The sequence below is a fragment of the Leptodactylus fuscus genome, chromosome 5 (assembly GCF_031893055.1).
Source record: "Leptodactylus fuscus isolate aLepFus1 chromosome 5, aLepFus1.hap2, whole genome shotgun sequence".
NCBI classification, from domain to species: Eukaryota; Metazoa; Chordata; class Amphibia; order Anura; family Leptodactylidae; genus Leptodactylus; species Leptodactylus fuscus.
In genome coordinates, this window is record NC_134269.1 from 8,731,784 (window position 1) to 8,754,053 (window position 22,270).

Below are 22,270 nucleotides of genomic sequence, written 5' to 3' on the forward strand. Positions count from 1 at the left end.
GCTCCCAAAAACACTGATACAGAAGAACGGCAGGATTTTGCTTTTATTCAATAATATATTAAAAAGCTATACTGCACCTACCAAACTGTGACTGTGATACCAAAATCTAACTTTTTTGAGATTGCATAGCATACCATATATAAAAACACAACTTAATGTTTCAATTCTACAACCACCTTCATGCAACTTTGCTGCAAACAGAGATTGCAAGTAAAAATTGCTCAAAAATTCTAATTCAACAGCCAATTGCTCCTGGTTTGTAATGCTATAGTGTCATGATACAATGGTATTGTTGTAAAGATGAGATCCTCTTCTCTGAAATGGATCCAGGCTCATCTTCATAGCCCTAACCGATCCTGAGAGATCGGCATTAGTAGTAAGGATGAGTATTAGATACGTCTTCGGCTAGAAAAGTGCCACCCTGGGAGGACGTATAGAGATGTGGGCATCAGGGAAAGGGTTAACCTATGGATTCCTGATAGTCCATGTCATAGCCCCGTAGGACGGGTGATGTCCACACACTGGAAGCTAGACAAGTGGGAGGTGTCACATTTTTTATTTTTGTGCTTTTCTCTTTCCAGGCCAGACGTATTTCCCCAGCGTTTTGAAGAATGTGAAGATTTTACTGTATAGTATACATCAATGCCTGGACTGGATTCGGTCACTGACCAAAAACATGCTGTGCGCTGGAGTCTCCGAGGGAGGAAAGGATGCTTGTCAGGTGACCTAGGATTGTACATATTGCATACCTTCCAACTTTTGAAGAACCGAAAGAGGGACAAAATGTGTGGCAAATTCAGCCCCGCCCACTTTTGTGTTGACTCTGCCCACTCGTTAATTTTTCATGTGCCCTCACACAGTATAATCCTCCTACAGTCACCCGTAAATGATGTCCCCCCTCTATCTCTCCCCGTTTCATATACACCCTTCATCTGCCCCCAGTTTCATGTCCCCCTTCCATCTCTGCCCCCAGATTCATGTCCCTCCATCTCTGCCCCCAGATTCATGTCCCCACATCTCTGCCCCCAGTGTCATGCCGTCCCCTCCTTCATCTGCCCCCAGTGTCATGCCGTCCCCTCCTTCATCTGCCCCCAGTGTCATGCCGTCCTCTCCTTCATCTGCCCCCAGATTCACGTTCCACCTCCACATTACACTTACCTTCTCCTCCGCTCCCTCGCAGCTCTCTGCGCGACTCTCTCGCTGACACATATGCGGCTGAAGTGAGGAGCTGACCTGTGTCAGTTCCTCGCTTCGCCGCTGCCGCCGGCTACTGGCTTGTAGACGAGATCATCACATCGCGTCTACAAGCCAGTAGCCGGTGAAGCGAGGAGCTGATACAAGTCATCTCCTCGCTTCAGCCACGTATGTGTCAGCGAGAGAGGTGCGAAGCGAGGAGCTTACCTGTGTCAGCTCCTTGCTTCAGTCGCATATGTGTTCAACTCAGATCTGCGTCCTCTGGACGCAGATCTGAGTTGAAATCGGGACTTACCTCCCTCCAACCGGGACCGCGGGACATGTCACCCAAATCGTGACTGTCCTGCGGAAATCGGGACGGATGGGAGGTATGTATATTGTATGGAAGAATGGAAATGGAAGGATTATTGGATTCTTAGAGTTTGTTTAGTCTGACACTGAAAAGTATTTAGGAATTTTAGATTGAAGTCTAGAAACCAATGCCAGGCAGCTGCTGCTTTATACTCTGGGTTCTCTTCAAAGAGACAGCTCATACTCCTCTAGAGATCTACTGTGGCTTCTGGTCTTTTCTCCTGGCCTTCTGAGCGATGACGTCAGCTCCCAGGCCACAGAGGTCACATGAGGTGCTTTGACATCAGGGCGTGCAAGCAATTAGGGTATCTGAGAAAAATAAGTGAACCCTTACCTAGATTACTAATAACATGGCCTGGCCCACATAGAGACACCTGACGCACAGTTTACGCACAAAGCTGCATGGCCAGAGCAAGCAATAAACACTTATGTGACACCTGAGATGGGAAGTGCTTTGCCCATTAAATAAAGGCACACATCGCTTGGTTACAGACGATCCTAAATACAGTGACAAATCCCAACAGCAAATGGCAAAACTTCTGTTGATGTGTCCACTACGAGAAAAACACTGCACAAAACTGGAAGGACCCTGTAGATCCCACCGGGGCAACAATCGCCTGATGAGATGGGCCACGTTGTTTTTTGGACAGTATCGGTTACACACTAATGTCTGCCCATCTCCTGTCTGCTCAAATCCACTGGAGGATCGCTGTTGCTTCTTGGATAATGTTTTATGGACAGATGAGACCAAAGTGTGAATTTTTGGCACAAATGTACAACACTAGGATTGGAAGAAAAAAACATGTCCAATACTACAACGCCAAAAACTCACCGCAAATGAAAAGCAAGATGATGTTGCGGTTGCACATTGGTTTCCGGCCTTATGATCAGCAAGGGAGCAATTATTACAAAAGGTGTAACAAAACTTTTTGTGGAAGAATAAAGTGTAGGATTCCATGGCCTCCAACTGAAGAGAAGGTGGGAGATGGAACAAGACAAAGACCCGAGGCACACAAGGAAAATAACTAGGGTTGAGCGGAAAGATCGGATCCTGATCGGCAGTCAAGCAAATTTCATGATCGGGATCAGCTGGAAAATGATCGGAAATCGGATTTTGAAATCTCCAGATTGGCTCAACCCTACTGTCTATATAATATACAATTAGGGTTGAGCAATCGGGATCAGGAAAAATCGGATCCCGATTGGCGATTGAGCAAATTTCACGATCGGGATCGGCTGGAAAATGATCGGAAATCGGATTTTAAAATCGTTCCTGAAATCTCAAGATCAGCTCAACCCTAAAAAATAACTAAAGAATTGTTGAAAGGAACTCCATATTTTGGAATGGCCAAGTCTCGGGGCAGAAATTCAAGTAATTCCAAAGGGTTCACTTACTTTTTCATGCAACTGTATGACCAGCATGGAGGCCAATCTTCATCGATGAACATATTTTCCTACCAATATTTTAGACACTAACTTTCTTTCCGTTGTTCCATTTCTTAGGGTGACAGTGGAGGACCTTTGGTCTGTAGGTCCTTCACCAGCAAGACCTGGTACCAGGTTGGCATCGTCAGCTGGGGCAGAGGCTGTGGTGAACCTAAGAAACCAGGTGTCTACGTCGTTGTGTCAAACTACATCCAATGGATCCAAAATGTGACTTCTTCTGAAGGAAAACCTCTGGAGAAGATCTCGTCAGCTAGTGGGCTGAAGGTCATAACCAGTGATGCTTATGACTTTGGAAACGTGACTTCTTCTACTGGCCAAAGACAGAATCTTGTTTTTCATACCTGTTACCTTTTGGGTCTTGTTTTCATCCTAACATGAATATATGATACCATTTTTTTGGGTCAGAAAATGCCTTGTGTTATCTCCAGATATCAACGTTTGGTGAGTAAGATATGGATCTTCTCAGAAGCCAATGGGCCCTGATTGATTGAAAGTCTCTTCCATTTGGATGGGGCAGAGGAAGAATCTGAGATCCCGTCCTATGGTCTACTTATAGTAATGAACTAGTCTTCCTTATGTCCCATGACCTCCTCCATAAGAACCTGTAATATCGGACAGGCCTTGGGATTATGATATATCTTCTGCTCCATTACTTGCACGCTCGCTCTCGGCACACCAAGGGCAGAGGTCCCATCGCTTGTTCCTGATCAGATAATTCAGGATATTTATAGTTTAATGGCTTTATTAGTCCAAACTCTAACATGATAAGGGTTACACAACTCCATTGCTAGGACGTCTGATCACCATATGTTCACCAAGTTCAACTAAGAGATGGGAGAGGACGTAGAGGAGGGTCAATGGGTAGGGCCAAACTTTATAACTTTGTTTTCTCATATTGATCCTGAGGAAAGTCAAAACAAAAGGATAGAGCATGAACCAATGTCCCCAAAGAGGGAAAATACTGGATCAGCGTAGACTAAAATTCTACTCTACAAGGCTTTAGAAGCAGCTGACTGACAGTGTGCGCTTATCTAGCCTATGATCTACAGGTAAACCCAGATCCTTCTCTATATGGGATTCTCCCAGTTTCAGGTCTGATAAGAAGGTATATTCCAAGATGTGATAGCATTCGCTTATCTCACGGTTGACAGTCGGACACTTGTAAATATGGGTGACATTGCCGTCTTCCCTCCATCATTTCATGTCGATGAGGCAATGATGTCGTTGGGGGGCTAGAATGCTTAGGTCATGGCTAGATAGAGACTTCCAGGATGCAGTTTTGGGGGTGTAATCCAAAGTTGAAACTGGTAGAAAAGCCCAGTTCTCCAGAAGGGTTCCTCCTGCTGTGGTCTGAAGTCTCCTTCATTAGAGTGGACCTTCTTCCCGATCATCAGCTTAGGTGGGATCCATTTTCTGGTGGTTGTAGTCATAGGGCCAGAGATGTCCAAACCTCAGTTTGAGAGGGTATATATGGGGTGCACTCAGTATCTATAGAGTTTAACTCCTTAAGTGCATGTTGCTGTCCCTACTTACAGTGCCCCCTTCTCAAGACGTGAACACGTTATGTCTGGGGGAGACCACCTAATGGGAAAATAATGAAACGATTGCTATTTAGTGTGAGGAGCTAATCCACCACGACATTTTATTACGTGGAGGCCACTGAGGGGACAATATATTATGTAGGGGACTTTTTATTCTATGGGGGCCACTGAAGGATCATTATATTATGTGAAGGCTACCAAGGTAGCTTGTGAAGAGCTCACCACGGAGAAGAATCCACATAGAGATCAGACCACACCAGACCACCAAACCAGTTACTGCCAGGACACTACTGACCAGCCAAAGGAAATAGGAACAACTCAGTATAAGAATCGAGATATGAGTGGCAGCACGTGACACATTTAGGGTAAGTTCACAATGAGTTTTTCTTGAAGAACCCAAATCCCAAGGCAGGACCTTCTGAACATCTACTGAGGATTCAATTGTATTTAAGATACTGGGGATGGGGCCTTCATGAAACGACAATGGACAGGTTCTGTAATTCTAACTCTATGTCCCGTTGTTTATAGGATATTCCATATTACTTGGAATTTGTGGTCTCTGTCCCCAGTTTAGGATGGGGTCATGGCTTGACTTCCGGTTTGAAAGATGTGTCAGGTCTGAATCCCCCAATACAATGTGAGGATAGATAATTACACAATTCTAGTATATGTCCGTGTCCTCTCATCATGGACTCGAGGGTGACATCATCCATAAACCAACAACATGGGCTTAACCATTGCTTATTTGCATTTTGTGGTCTTGATCTCCAGGGTCATTTGATTCTTCGCTCATGTATCCCTTCCTCCCTCCTCTTCCTCCTACCTCACCCTCTTCTCTGGTCCCATCCCCGGCCTGTCACCAGTGCCAATGAACTTTGACCATCTCCTTATCACTAAACCAACAATTATGATTCAGTAGAGCAGACACACTTGGCTCTCACAGAAGCAACATCAGATCTCCTGTCCCGGGGTTTGCCAGGATGTGTACGGGGAAATGTTCCCGCTTTGTGGGGCTCTCACTCCTGCCCATGGCTTTTATTTGCATGATCGCTAACCTCCTGCTGATGTTTCCTAATGGTGAAACCAAATGGACCGACCATCTTGCTACCCAGGTCTGGCTCATGGCTGGTCTTCTGGGTAGTGGTCTTTTTGTGAGTATTTCTTGATATTTTAGAGGCAAAGGACTTAAGAAGTTGACCTAATGGAAATATTAATTGGGAAATTGGAAATTCGGTTCCTTGTCTTCCTTATTGGGTTAGTCCAGGACTAAAACTGAAGAAGACATTCATTAATCTGACCTCAACCCCTTACAGCTAGACTCTACGGAAAAGAGATATGGCAGAAGATGGTCATTTGGCTTTGCAGGTGTTTAAGGCTATGTTCTCTTTCTATAGATGCTGTGCCCGTCATGCAATGCTATACGTGCCGGTGGTAAAGGCTGCTGCGGTGAAGGATGCTGTGGAAATAGGTGCCGGGTAAGTCTTGTGGATTCTTTATATGGACTATGTTGAAAATGGCCATGGTTAATGGGGCAACTCATAGAACTGGGTTTAGGCTGGTCTACTATGGACAGGTGGATCACCAAGATAAGCCACCTTCACCTACCAGAGGACCACAGCCTCCTCTGGTGGCTCCAGGCTCTAACACTATAATGGTCCAGCAGAAGACATCCAGATTTGAAGGCTACTATGGTCTACTAAAAATTAAAAAGATCAAATGTAGTACTTGTTGCTTATGGGGGGTTATCGATAAATCATATATGCTTTTGTGTACACTGATGCTGGTCTATATAGTGACTGAAAACTTGACCTTATATTTGGACTTCATCTATAGCACTCGCCTTTCCTGGGGGACCAACAATGGCTCCCGGGATTTACATAAGGGCTGAATGGTGGACAGTCCCAAAAGCAATAATATGAAGCACATAAAGGAGGAAACGAGAAATACAAGGAAAGCGGAACTGACCGATAAATGAAGAACCCTATGGTGATGATAATGGATGAAGGTTCCAAAGGGCAATGATGGCGACAGATAATAGATGATAAAAGAACAGGCCAAACGAGATTACAAATGGGGACCCTCATGAGATTCATTATGCTTAAGAAATCCTCCAACAAACACACAACAGAGTATTTTCTAACTGCATTGTGGGTGTTTGTCATAGGATTTGATGCTCTTATGTCCCTCTGAAGGGTCGAGTATAGATATTGAACTCCTCACGCCGCTCCACCTTGGTTCTCACGCTTGGGGAACCAAACCCAACTTTATAGTTGGGTACCTAGTACTAACCTAATACTCTGAGCTCTGAAGAATGTTTAGGTGTCTTCCTGAACAGAAATTGGACATGGACATGGTGAGGGAAGGCCACTTGTCTGACTCTTCTGAGGCTCTGGCTCAAAAGATTGGGGGCCTTTCTACTTTTGGGATGCTTGAGTAATAGATGGCACCTCTAAGGGTATGTTCACACGGTGGAATTTGCATTCTGCGTGTGAACAATCTGCACAGCTAGCCGTGACGGGTTGCCACTGCAGTGCAATGAATGGGCCTAATTGGGAAGGAGCCTCGCGCCGCAGATGAGTCAACCACGGAAGATAGGGCAGTTCGCTTCTTTTTTCCACTAGCTAGCGGCTCCCATTGAAGTCAATGGGAGATGTTTTTGGTAGTGGATTTTGAGGGGGATTCTGCCTCAAAATCCACTGCCAAAAATCTCTGAGTGAGCAGACCCTAAGGCTATAGCAAATAAACCAGGTAAAAAGTTGAATGGAGGGTGCACCCAATAGATATGAAGTACATTCCATCTGAAGAAGAGGTGTACCAACACCCCAAAATGCCTTACATAATTGGAGTCAATAAAGTTATTTCCGTAGATTACTCTACCATGCTGGCCAACTTGTTAATATCTGGGATTGCTCCCTCCATTCACCATATGTATTTCTTTTGGTTCCCGATTGACCTGGGAGGTCCAAATGTTAGAAGACCCAGAACTTTCAGAAGAACTGCAACCACATGATACTATAGTAGTGGTCTGTGATGTCTTATTACGCTTTCCTTTTTCACGCCTTTCTCGTCTTGTCTCAGATGTTACGGTCACTCATATCTTCAATATTTGGAGGACTGGGAAGCTTTTACTGTGTAGTTGTATCAGGAACAGCATTGTCTGATGGGCCTGTGTGCAACCTGAATGATCTCAGCGGCAAAGACGCACAATGGGGCTACCACCTAAAGGGCTTGAAGTAAGAAACGTCATCAATATACCCAACTCTGCATTGAAATAATCCTAATGCTCTTATTATTTTTAGACCACCAGTAATTCTGCGGTGAAGGAGTTTACATACAATGTATTTGGAAAGTCTTCAGACTTTCACTTTTTCACATTCCGTTGAGGCCTTCTATTAAGATGAAGAAGTAAAATCCCCACCCCCTTCCCCCATCAATCTGCACCCTGTAATGAGATTATTTTAGAAATTGTTGAAAATTTATTACAAAGGGAAAAACTAAGAAATTTTTGCATGGGCGTAAGTATTCAGATCTAGAAATTATCTCTGGAGACCTTACGTCGCTCCTCATTGGAAACTTTTTGAAAGGCGTCCACTGTCTATATAAGATCTCACAGCTGACGACACATAGATAAAGCTAAGCCATGAGGAAGAAAGAATTGTCTGTAGGGTTCATTGACAGGATTGTATGGATTATGGGGATAATAGCACTCCTTGAGGAGAGCCCATCTTGTTAGGTGTGTGGAGTCTTACAAAAAGCCATTTTAGCTCCAATGTGGGGGATTATGGGAAAAATATGCAAATCTGTTTCCCAAGATGTAAATAGGGAAACAGTACCTCTGTTTGCTGCCCTCTAGGGGAAGCTCCCTTGAACATTATGCCCGACTTTCCCACAAGCCTTTGCTGCAATGATGCGGGATTTGCATATTCTTCCCAGAATTGTATGGAGGCACAGATCTGGGGAACGGGGACAAAATAATTGGCCCTGGTACAAGTAGGAAAGAGAACCCTGCCCGAAGGGGCTTACAATCCATAAGGGTAGACAGGTAGACACAATAGGGAAAGAGTTACTCATAGGGTGGTGTAGGGGCAACAGGGTTGTTGATTGTTGTATGATATTCTAAAGTGATGGGTCTTCAGGTTGCAATTGTAGAGGGCAGTCTTATAGATCTTGGTAGTGAGTTTCAGAGCATGAAGGATGCATGGAAAATGTTTTGGAGGTGGTTTTGTGAAGACTGAATCAGAGCAGAACAAAGACGGAGGTCCTGGGCGGAATAAAGATTACATGTGAGAAGGTAGCGGGAGTTGAGGTCAAAAATATATGGAGGGGACGGGTGGTCGCAACTAATATCTGGAATTACATTTGTTGGCCAATGGGCAGCCAGTGAAGAGAGAATGGAGAGACAGATGAACGGTGAGGGGAGTGGCGGAATAACTGAGCAGCAGAGCTACAGGTAGACTAGAGGGGGCTGCAAGGCCAGGCAGTAGTCTAGGCAGGAAATAACAAGGGCATGGACTAGGATTTTTGTAGACATGGGGTTGAGGAAAGAGAAGACACAAAAGATGTTCTTGAGGTGGAGACTTTAGATGTGAAACTTGAAAAACAGAGACGAATCAAAGGTTATCCCAAGGCATCGGACTCTCGAGAGTGGTGAAATGTAATAGACCCAATAAAACAGTCAGGTGGCCAATCATTCTGCCAATGCTCCACGTTCAAGACCTTCTGAGGTGTGTTTCATCTGTCAAATGGTCTGATACTGTAAATCTTTGGTAGAACCCCATTGGTTACCTCCCAGATCTTCTCGAAGTTAAAGATCTAAGAACATCTGGTAGACTTGAGATGGTCATTGAACTGCCCTGACATTGGCAAAATCCACCAACTAAAGTCTACTTTCACAGTTAAAACCTCCCCTCAGCTGACCCCGGCAGATCACATCTTAGTGGTAATTAGAGATGAGCCAACACTATTCGAAACAGCCGTCCAATGGCTTGATCATCCCTGGTTACCAAAAAACAAGATCAGAACGTGGCCTGTGATGTCACAGATTATGGTGAACCGCCATAGTCTATAATGTACGGTCCATCCCCCATATTACTGTACATCATTGTATGTCCTACAGGGGGGATGGGAGACTCCTGGTTCTATCAAAGTTTTAAGAATTCCTCTTTGCTTTCTTACCAGTGAAAGTTACCTGACCAATCAGGCATCGTGGGACCTCTGCGTACAGCCCCCCAAGATCGTACTCTGGCACATTGTTTTGTTCTCCATTTTGCTGGGTATCGGAGCTCTGGAGTTCGTCCTCTGCGCCTCGCAACTTATTAACAGTCTCATTGGAGTAATATGCGGAGACTGCAGGAAGAAAGGAAAGGTAATTATAACAACATGGTCACCTCAATGCAAGAAGTCCTCAGCATCTTCAGAGTCCAGATCACTATATATACCGGAATAGTGACAGTCTCTGACTCTTAGTACTCTCACATTAGATGATGATGATTATTTATTTATATAGCACCATTAATTCCATGGTTCTGTACATTATTATATTAATCCCATGGTGCTCTGTACATTATTATATTAATTCCATGGTGCTGTACATTATTATATTATATCCATGGTGCTGTACATTATTATATTAATCCCATGGCGCTGTACATTATTATATTAATCCCATGGTGCTGTACATTATTATATTAATCCCATGGCGCTGTACATTATTATATTAATTCCATGGTGCTGTACATTATTATATTAATCCCATGGTGCTGTACATTATTATATTAATCCCATGGCGCTGTACATTATTATATTAATTCCATGGTGCTGTACATTATTATATTAATCCCATGGCGCTGTACATTATTATATTAATTCCATGGTGCTGTACATTATTATATTACTCCCATGGTGCTGTACATTATTATATTACTCCCATGGTGCTCTGTACATTATTATATTAATCCCATGGTGCTCTGTACATTATTATATTAATCCCATGGTGCTGTACATTATTATATTAATCCCATGTTGCTGTACATTATTATATTAATTCCATGGTTCTGTACATTATTATATTAATCCCATGGTGCTGTACAATATTATATTAATTCCATGGCGCTGTACATTATTATATTAATCCCATGTTGCTGTACATTATTATATTAATTCCATGGTTCTGTACATTATTATATTAATCCCATGGTGCTGTACATTATTATATTAATCCCATGGTGCTGTACATTATTATATTAATCCCATGGTGCTCTGTACATTATTATATTACTCCCATGGTGCTCTGTACATTATTATATTAATTCCATGGTGCTGTACATTATTATATTAATTCCATGGTGCTCTGTACATTATTAGATTAATTCCATGGTGCTCTGTACATTATTATATTACTCCCATGGTGCTCTGTACATTATTATATTAATTTCATGGTGCTGGACATTATTATATTAATTCCATGGCGCTGTACATTATTATATTAATTCCATGGTGCTCTGTACATTATTATATTAATTCCATGGTGCTGTACATTATTATATAAATTCCATGGTGCTGTACATTATTATATTAATCCCATGGTGCTGGACATTATTATATTAATTCCATGGTGCTGTACATTATTATATTACTCCCATGGTGCTGTACATTATTATATTAATTTCATGGTGCTGGACATTATTATATTAATTCCATGGCGCTGTACATTATTATATTAATTCCATGGTGCTCTGTACATTATTATATTAATTCCATGGTGCTGTACATTATTATATAAATTCCATGGTGCTGTACATTATTATATTAATCCCATGGTGCTGGACATTATTATATTAATTCCATGGTGCTCTGTACATTATTATATTAATCCCATGGTGCTGTACATTATTATATTAATTCCATGGTGCTGTACATTATTATATTAATCCCATGGTGCTCTGTACATTATTATATTAATCCCATGGTGCTGTACATTATTATATTAATTCCATGGTGCTGCACGTTATTATATTAATTCCATGGTGATGTACATTATTATATTAATCCCATGGTGCTGTACATTATTATATTAATCCCATGGTGTTCTGTACATTATTATATTAATTCCATGGTGCTGTACATTATTATATTACTTCCATGGTGCTGTACATTATTATATTCATTCCATGGTGTTCTGTACAATATTATATTAATTCCATGGTGCTGTACATTATTATATTAATTCCATGGTGCTGTACATTATTATATTAATTCCATGGTGCTGTACATTATTATATTAATTCCATGGTGCTGTACATTATTATATTAATTCCATGGTGCTGTACATTATTATATTACTTCCATGGTGCTGTACATTATTATATTCATTCCATGGTGTTCTGTACAATATTATATTAATTCCATGGTGCTGTACATTATTATATTAATTCCATGGTGCTGTACATTATTATATTAATTCCATGGTGCTGTACATTATTATATTACTCCCATGGTGTTCTGTACATTATTATATTAATTCCATGGTGCTGTACATTATTATATTAATCCCATGGTGCTGTACATTATTATATTAATCCCATGGTGTTCTGTACATTATTATATTACTTCCATGGTGCTGTACATTATTATATTCATTCCATGGTGTTCTGTACAATATTATATTAATTCCATGGTGCTGTACATTATTATATTCATTCCATGGTGCTGTACATTATTATATTACTCCCATGGTGTTCTGTACATTATTATATTAATCCCATGGTGTTCTGTACATTATTATATTAATCCCATGGTGCTGTACATTATTATATTAATTCCATGCTGCTTTATATTATTATATTAATTCCATGGTGCTTTACATTTGGGGGTTACATACAATACACAGAATATACAGGTAGAGATATAATACTGACAATGACTGACTGGCACAGTGGGGTAAAGGGTCCTGCCCGCGAGGGCTTACAATCTATGAGGGAAGGGGGTAGAGACAGAAGGAGAGGGGGAGACTGTACAGATGGCGGTGCGGTGATAGTGTTATTGGGGGGGTGTAGGCCTTCCTGAATAGGTGAGTCTTCAGGGCCTTCTTGTGATTGTGGGGATCAGTCTTATGTGTCTTGGTAAGGAGTTTCAGAGTATGGGGGATGCACGGGAGAAGTCTTGGAGACGGTTGTGTGAGGAGCGGATGAGAGCAGAGCGGAGTAGGAGGTCATTGGAGGATCTGAGGTTACGTGTGGGCAGGTAGCGGGAGATGAGGTCAGAGAGATATATGGAGGGGACAGGTTGTGGATGGCTTTGTATGACAATGTTAGTAACTTGAATACTATTCGCTGGGCAACGGGTAGTCAGTGGAGGGACTGGCTGAGGGGAAGGATCCATTGGTTAGGGATAGGTTGAAGAGATGGGTTAGGGCTGGAGTAATGACTTCAGCGAGTTTGGGGATGAGATGTGACTGGATCGGGTCGAGCACGCAGGAGGTGAGGTGGGATTTGGAGATTAGGGAGGAGAGTTTTTCATCAGTGATGGAGGAGAAACAGGTCAGGGATGAGGAGCAGTAAGTATTTGGGTAGAGGGGTTGTCGGGGGAGTAGGGCGAGACTGTCTCTGATGGAGGCAATTTTAGTTTTAAAGTAAGCGGCAAAGTCGTCAGCTGAGATAAGTGATGTCGGAGGGGGGGCGGGAGGACGGAGGTGAAGGTGGTGAATAGCTGTTTGGGGTTGCGAGAGAGTGCAGATATGAGTGTGGTGAAGTAGACCTGCTTTGCAGAGGAGAGTGCGTTCTTAAATGAGAGAACTGCTTCTTTGTACCTGAGGAAATTCTCCTGGGAGTGGCTTTTCTTCCAGAGGCGTTCTGCAACCCGCGAGGCACGTCTCAGTTTTTTAGTCAGGTCAGTGTGCCAGGGTTACCTATTGATTGGTCGGGCTCTGGTGTATGTGTAGGGGGCCACAGAATCAAGGGCTGGAGTGAGGATATGTCAGCGAGTGGTAGGAGAGAGTCTGAGAGCGTGCAGGTGTCAAGGCGGTTGAGGTTCCGAGAGCGTGGATGGAGAGTTAGAGAGGTCACTTATGGAGCCAAGGCGGGTGAATATGAGGTCTAGCATGTGCCCCCTTTTATGTGGGTGACAGAGGAGGACCATTGGGAGAGACTAAAGGAGGCGGTGAGGGACAGGAGGCTGGAAGCGGAAGGGTGGTCTGTGTTAATGGGGATGTTGAAATCACCTATGATCGTGGTGGGGTGTGTGTAGATAGGAAGTGTGTGAGCCAGGTGGTGAAGTGGTGGATGAAGGCGGCGGTAGGTCCCGGCGGTCGATATATGACAGCCAGTTGGAGGTTGGAGGGTGAGTAGATACAGACACAGTGCACTGCAAAGGAGGGGAGGGGAGGGTGAGGGCAGGTAGTGGTTGGATTGGGGCGAAGGAGCAATTGGTTGACTGGAAGACGCCTACACCTCCACCAAGTTTATTGTTGGGGCGGGGAATATGTGAGAATTGCAGACCTCCATAGGAGAGGGCGGCGGGGGAGGTGGTGTCTGAGGGGATCAGCCATGTTTCTGTGAGACCGAGAAATGTAAATTCATTAAGAATGAAGAGGTCATGGATGTAGTCTAGTTTATTACATGTGGAGCAAGTGTTCCATAACACACCGGACAGGACAGGGGGAGGGGCAGGAGCGGATAAGATGGGTTTACAATTTAGGGGGTTCCGTGCGCTGACGTCGGAGGTGTGTGAAGAGCCGACAATAGGGATTTGCTGGGGTGGTCCAGGATTAGACGCCTACAGAAGCAAACTAAATTTGCCGCACCGCCCATAGCCTGCCACACATCTTGTCCCTCTTTTTGTTCTTTGAAAGTTGGGATGTAAGTGTAGTGCCCTCTAGTGGTCTAATGTAAGTAGTGACAGTCTCTGATTCCATGTAGCGTCACTCAGTAGCTTCTCCTGTATCGCCCTCTGGTATTGTAGCGTAGTTACTACCTCTATATAACCACAGCCTGTATTTTCCAGACGTAGGGACTGACTATATGATAAATCTTCCCGCCATCTCTAACCTTTCCTTCTCTCCGTAGAATGAAGCGTGAAGCCGCCCCTTGTTTTCTCACGGTTGAGACCCCGCGGACGGCCGGCTGAATGAATAACTCCAATAAAACTGTGAAGACTGGAAATTTTTGTAAGGGAAACAATATATGGTACTATTCCGTTATCGGGCCAGCAGAGCTGTTCAGCACTAGTATCGGGACAGCAGCAAGCAAGGCCGCATACCCGCATCGCAGTACAGTTCCGGACAGCATCGCGCATCGCAGATGAGTTTGGGACAGCATCGGGTTCAGCAGCATTCACACACACACACAGCTAATTGTAAGTGGATATACTTTATTTCGTAATTGCCGGCAGAGATGCTCAGCACTAGTTATCGGGACAGCAGCAGCATCGTAGTGAGAGAAATGGACGTGTCGGGCTGTGTTATATAACTTGTCTTAAACAGGAGGCATGAAATTAGCGATCTCTTTTAACAAATCTGTGAACATTGTTTCTTTGGAATGATTTTGTCGCCACATAAATTCGGCTAAGTATGACTCCAGATGCTGGCGGGCTGTTCCGCGCTGTCTTTTATTGCGCCATTTAGCACTTCCCCACAAACGTTCCACATTTTGCGTGTGGCACTGAGTGTTTGGGTCAACAAAATTGTACTTGTGGTTCACTGTTAAATGGTCGTAGCCAGCAGCTTTTAAGTCTGTAGTATTATACCCCTTCCAGCAATCAGAGTATATTATACTCCCATCTGCCACGTTGGCTTTAATAGAAGCTATCAATGTTGTAGCTGATCTTTCTGGGACTGCAACAACAAAACACTCCTTAGTCTCACGGCACAATCCTCCAAAGATCCATTGTGGTGGCAGAACCCGGCCGCTGTTGTTTTTCCTTTTTGTAAAAAGGCTTTCATCCACCTCAACCACTTTGTTTAGGCCTCCTATTTTTGTAGAAGGTCGGGATATTAAGGCACTTGTACACACTTCGCGGAGGTAATTATTCCAATCTACGAAGGTGTTGTGATTCATCTTCAATTGCTGTTCACAAAACTCTACGGATGTCAGCTCTTGGCACCAACAATAAATGAAACGGGCAGCCGTAAGAAAAGGAATGCGTGAGTTGGCAAACCAAGTTTGCGATCTCACACCCTTTTTTTCGTCACACGGACGTTTGCTGCACCGCCATTTTGGAGATGCTTTGGCCAAAAAACACATTTTCATCTGGTGGTTACGAACACAAAACCGGCTCTTATGGATCAGACCATTGGCTTGGAACAGTTCAATTGCTGATTTTTCATCTGCAGGTAAATCCCACAGCGTGTAATCCATCTGACAAAACTGCTGAGAACTGTGACTGAAACAATGGTGAGTACTGTGACTACAACTACGAACACACTAATTTGGCGCCCAATTTTTCTGTCAGCATCGGACCAGCCCGGCACGTCCATTTCTCTCACTACGATGCTGCTGCTGTCCCGATAACTAGTGCTGAGCATCTCTGCCGGCAATTACGAAATAAAGTATATCCACTTACAATTAGCTGTGTGTGTGTGTGAATGCTGCTGAACCCGATGCTGTCCCAAACTCATCTGCGATGCGCGATGCTGTCCGGAACTGTACTGCGATGCGGGTATGCGGCCTTGCTTGCTGCTGTCCCGATACTAGTGCTGAACAGCTCTGCTGGCCCGATAACGGAATAGTACCCAATATATTGTAGGTTATAATATGGCGGTGATCGGAGGAGATGACCCGCGATGCTGTGTTTACAGGGACATTGTAAATAAAGATTTGTAATTGTGGGGAAAAAAAGATTCTGTTCATTGATGTCATGTATGTGATGTGTGTTATAAGGTGGCACCCCGTCTGTACGTCCACTCACCTGTTATATTACACGGAGCTGCAGACCAATCACAGTCTGACTACGACTACATCTGAGAGGTAATGTGAAGGGAGGGGACAACTTCAGGTTACTGACCCCGTAATGACATCACATGACGCCATGAAATTATAGAAGTGGGCCATAAATGGTTAAAGGGATTCTACCATTAAAATCGATATTTTTATCGCTAACGTGTAAGAATAGCCTAAAGAAAGGCGATTCATCTCCTACCTTTAGATATCTTCTCTGTGCCGCCGTTCCATAGAAATCCCGTTTTCTTCGGTATGCAACTGAGTTCTCTCGCAGCACTGTGGGCGTCTCCAATGCTGCGAGAGAACCCTCCAGTGCCGCCTCCATCTTCTTCAGGAACGGGCTGTTCATGCCTCTTCTTCCAGGGGTTGGCTTTCAAACTTCTAGGCCTCAGGCCTAGGGCAAAGCCAAGAAAATGGCCGCTTACACAGTATTGTAAGTTGGCAGGCATGCGCAGTCGGTTGCCTGAGGCCTTGAAGTTTGAAGCCAGTGCCGGAAGAAGATGTGTGAAGAGCCCATTCCTGAAGAAGATGGAGGTGGCACTGGAGAGTTCTCTTACAACATTGGAGGCGGCCCCTGTGCTGTTTGAGCGCTGGGGACCGCCCCCAGTGCTGCGAGAGATCTCATTTGCATACCAACGAAAACTGGGATTTCTATGGAACGGCGGTGCACAGAAGACCTCTAAAGGTAGGAGACGAATAGCCTTTCTTAAGGCTATTCCTATGTGATAACGAGAAAAAATTTGATTTTAATGGCAGAATCCCTTTAAGTCCCAGCTGGCTACGTACCATAAATAAGGGTCACCTGCCAGCCAAAGTCACTCTCGCCAAAGGTTGTCACTCTGGATTCCTCCATTAACACTTTCCTTACCTACAATCCCTTAAATGGGTATTCCCACGTCGCATACTCACCAGTCTTCGCTGCTGTAAAATCTTCTTTCTTCCTGCTTTGTTGCATCATTGGTGGGTGGGGTTACATATGCAAAGCCAGTGGCGAGATGACATCGCTTCTATGCCGCTGGCCCTGCGTGCGTGCTCATAGATGGTGAGACCAGTCAATTCCCCAGCCTTCACAATGCCAATACTGACTCGGCATCCACTGTAATAGAGAGGCGGATGCCGGGGAGGGTTAGACGCCACACAGGTGCCTGCAACATCGCTATGCTCCTGCCCTGCATGAAGCCAGCAGCGGCAGGAGCGATGCTGCTATTCCGCTCCTCCGCCCCCCCCCCCCCCCTCCCGGAATAGCAGCATCGCTCCTGCCGCTGCTGGCTTCATGCAGGGCAGGAGCATAGCGATGTTGCAGGCAGCCGTGCCGGCGTCTACACTCCCCAACATCTGCCTCTCTATTAAAGCGGATGCCGGGTCTGTATTGGCGGCCCCTTCCCCCCAAAGGGTAAACTAGTCAAAAAAAAAAAAAAAAAGAATAAAGTAAGATAGTGGACAAACAAAGCAGATTTACTGAAATAATGTATTTAGGAAAAGTCTTACATCCACATTAACAAGCAGTATAGATAGAATCCTTGTGATGGGACAACCCTTTAACCCTAGGGGAAAGAAGAACATAGACCTTTTGGAAACCCCATCCTAAGACATTAGTCTAACCCTAAAGATACATTTGCTCTTTTAGTGGGACTGCACCGCCGTTCCGTAGAAATCCCAGTTTTCTCCTGTACGCAAATGAGTTCTCTCGCAGCACTGTGGGTGTCTCCAATGCTGCGAGAGAACTCTCCAGTGCCGCCTCCATCTTCTTCAGGAACGGGCTCTTCATGCGTCTTCTTCCAGGGGTTGGCTTTCAAACTTCTAGGCCTCGGGCCTAGGGCAAAGCCGACTGCGCATGCCTGCTAGATCTAATCTACATCGGTTTTCTGGCCTAAGAAAGTCAAAAACTTCAGGTTCTGGGCCTGACCACACCCCTAACTCAAAAAGGGGTCATAAGGGGAAGACCATGCCAGTCTTCATAAACCTCCCCAATGACTTTTTGACTGTTATGACCCCCTTGGATGGCGAGGGGACCTGGATCCTTCCCCCAAACCCTACAACTGTGGCAAGTGACGTGGAGTGAAGAGGAAGATGGCACCATGGATCTCCGTTGAAGTGACCGGTGTAAGCCCCAATAATCCAATGTCTCTCCCACCAAATCATATTAACATTTTTATTAAATTACAAAGGAAAAACAAAAATTTGTTAGGTTTTTTTTCCCCCAATTTTCTCAAAATAAGCAGTTCAACACACAAAAAAAGTCATTGTCTGTAAGTTTGCACCTGTTGGATCCGCCATGAATGTTTTTGATCAGATTGTTGTGTTCTGTAGCCAGCTATGTGCACATTGTGTAACCTCTGGCGCGGACACGGATCAAAGGTCCCCACGTCGGACATGTCTATGATCAGGGACAGAAATACAGTATTTGGGGTGGGTGATTGGATCACCCCCACCCCAAAATACTCTGTACATGTCATAACGTGAATAGCCCTCTGAATGATTACAAATTTCCAAGGTTAGAAGAGGGAAGGAAAATTTTTTCAAAAACTTCACAAACTCCGACCTGTCAGAAACAAAAATTCTAATGAACTTCTGGGAAAACCCAGTGACTTATCCAAACCCTACTGACCCAAAATATAGCAGCTAAGCTTTGGCACACAACTTTTTGTACATTTTTGGGTCACAAATTATTAAAGTTTTTGGATGAACGACCTTTCGAATTAAACTTTTCTATATAGATTTCAACAGCCGGGGACAGATCAGCAGATTTCTAGTCTGTAAACACCGAGGTGACCCGGGGACAGTGACAGATATCAGATGGTTCGAAAGTCCGAGATGAAAAACAGCAAAAAAACCAAACAAACAGATATCTATGTGATGGTCCTCCAGGTACAGTCACACATCGATGGCCACTGAAATCACATTTTGACAACTGCGATACAAGAACTGATACAAGTAGGGATGGACTGGGCCTAAATGTTCCAAAATGTTTGGTTTTTAACTCATCTGAACGGCCATTTTGGGATGTGTTGAAGCTGAGATGCTTGTCTTATCTGCATGATCCATAGCAGAAGGTCCATTCACTACTGGAGCAACGGTGCAATACAACTATGTAATAATAGGAGGAGGAGAAGTGCAAGAAAGTCATGTTAGATCTAATCACACACAGGCAGTAAAATCATAGGAGTGGGGGGAGAGAGAATTTCTGCACTGTGCTGTTTGCCTGTTGAGTGCGTTGACGCGCTTTAGTATCAGAGAAAGGAAGTGATATAACAACAATGTAAGTTTCAATATTCATTCCTGATTGGTATGGTATATCTCAATCAAACAGAAAAAGTTTAAGCAGTGCCATATATAGTCAGCTACTCCCGGTCCTGCGTGGTGACCTTGGGGAGCTGTCTTCTGTCTTCTGGCAGCAAGCCAAGCATTTGTTTTCTTGCACCCATCCTAGATGCAGCCACCATATACAAAAACAAAGCCCCAGTCATGGATCAGCAGGAAACCCATTAGTGAAGTCCTTAAACTTTATGCAAAAACTTGTGTTCTTGTTTTCACAACTTCTCTCCCAATTCTGGTTTCTCAATCACACTTCACAAAGAATCGTCCTTTATTCTCCTTGCACAACACAATGCTGAAGGCGACAGGGAACGTTACCAAAAATGTAAGCTCAGCAACACAGGTTACACACTGACTAATGTATAGCGGCCAAACATCCCCCGGTCACATGACTTACTATAACATTACAGAATATACAGTATTATAGTAGTTATATTCTTGTACATAGGATGTAGTATTATAGTAGTTATATTCTTGTACATAGGAGGTAGTATTATAGTAGTTATATTCTTGTACATAGGAGTAGTATTATAGTAGTTATATTCTTGTACATAGGAGTAGTATTATAGTAGTTATATTCTTGTACATAGGAGTAGTATTATAGTAGTTATATTCTTGTATATAGGAGCAGTATTATAGTAGTTATATTCTTGTACATAGGAGTAGTATTATAGTAGTTATATTCTTGTACATAGGAGTAGTATTATAGTAGTTATATTCTTGTACATAGGAGCAGTATTATAATAGTTATATTCTTGTACATAGGAGTAGTATTATAGTAGTTATATTCTTGTACATAGGAGCAGTATTATAGTAGTTATATTCTTGTACATAGGAGTAGTATTATAGTAGTTATATTCTTGTACATAGGGTTAGTATTATAGTAGTTATATTCTTGTATATAGGAGCAGTATTATAGTAGTTATATTCTTGTACATAGGAGTAGTATTATAGTAGTTATATTCTTGTACATAGGAGCAGTATTATAGTAGTTATATTCTTGTACATAGGAGTAGTATTATAGTAGTTATATTCTTGTACATAGGAGTAGTATTATAGTAGTTATATTCTTGTACATAGGAGCAGTATTATAGTAGTTATATTCTTGTACATAGGAGTAGTATTATAGTAGTTATATTCTTGTACATAGGAGCAGTATTATAGTAGTTATATTCTTGTACATAGGAGCAGTATTATAGTAGTTATATTCTTGTACATAGGGTTAGTATTATAGTAGTTATATTCTTGTATATAGGAGCAGTATTATAGTAGTTATATTCTTGTACATAGGAGTAGTATTATAGTAGTTATATTCTTGTACATAGGAGCAGTATTATAGTCGTTATATTCTTGTACATAGGAGCAGTATTATAGTAGTTATATTCTTGTACATAGGAGTAGTATTATAGTAGTTATATTCTTGTACATAGGAGTAGTATTATAGTAGTTATATTCTTGTACATAGGGGACAGTATTATAGTAGTTATATTCTTGTACATAGGAGCAGTATTATAGTAGTTATATTCTTGTACATAGGAGCAGTATTATAGTAGTTATATTCTTGTACATAGGGTTAGTATTATAGTAGTTATATTCTTGTATATAGGAGCAGTATTATAGTAGTTATATTCTTGTACATAGGAGTAGTATTATAGTAGTTATATTCTTGTACATAGGAGCAGTATTATAGTAGTTATATTCTTGTACATAGGAGTAGTATTATAGTAGTTATATTCTTGTACATAGGAGTAGTATTATAGTAGTTATATTCTTGTACATAGGAGGCAGTATTATAGTAGTTATATTCTTGTACATAGGAGTAGTATTATAGTAGTTATATTCTTGTACATAGGAGCAGTATTATAGTAGTTATATTCTTGTACATAGGAGCAGTATTATAGTAGTTATATTCTTGTACATAGGAGTAGTATTATAGTAGTTATATTCTTGTACATAGGAGCAGTATTATAGTAGTTATATTCTTGTACATAGGAGTAGTATTATAGTAGTTATATTCTTGTACATAGGAGGTAGTATTATAGTAGTTTTATTCTTGTACATAGGAGGTAGTATTATAGTAGTTATATTCTTGTACATAGGAGCAGTATTATAGTAGTTATATTCTTGTACATAGGAGTAGTATTATAGTAGTTATATTCTTGTACATAGGAGCAGTATTATAGTAGTTATATTCTTGTACATAGGAGTAGTATTATAGTAGTTATATTCTTGTACATAGGAGTAGTATTATAGTAGTTATATTCTTGTACATAGGAGTAGTATTATAGTAGTTATATTCTTATCTATAGGAGCAGTATTATAGTAGTTATATTCTTGTACATAGGAGTAGTATTATAGTAGTTATATTCTTATCTATAGGAGTAGTATTATAGTAGTTATATTCTTGTACATAGGAGTAGTATTATAGTAGTTATATTCTTGTACATAGGAGGTAGTATTATAGTAGTTATATTCTTGTACATAGGAGCA

At 42.4% G+C, this 22,270-nt stretch overlaps 1 protein-coding gene and 1 pseudogene across 1 annotated transcript; both read left to right on the top strand.

The window, feature by feature from the left end:
* Positions 1-22,270, top strand: part of LOC142204380 (NACHT, LRR and PYD domains-containing protein 12-like) — a 997,553-nt pseudogene that overhangs the window by 357,672 nt on the left and 617,611 nt on the right.
* TM4SF5 (transmembrane 4 L six family member 5) lies at positions 5,460-14,704 on the top strand. The gene is made up of 5 exons (XM_075275972.1): positions 5,460-5,683; positions 5,927-6,007; positions 7,611-7,765; positions 9,711-9,897; positions 14,594-14,704. Exons 1-5 carry the CDS (start codon positions 5,513-5,515, stop codon positions 14,603-14,605), a joined length of 606 nt encoding a protein of 201 aa, XP_075132073.1. The 5' UTR covers positions 5,460-5,512; the 3' UTR covers positions 14,606-14,704.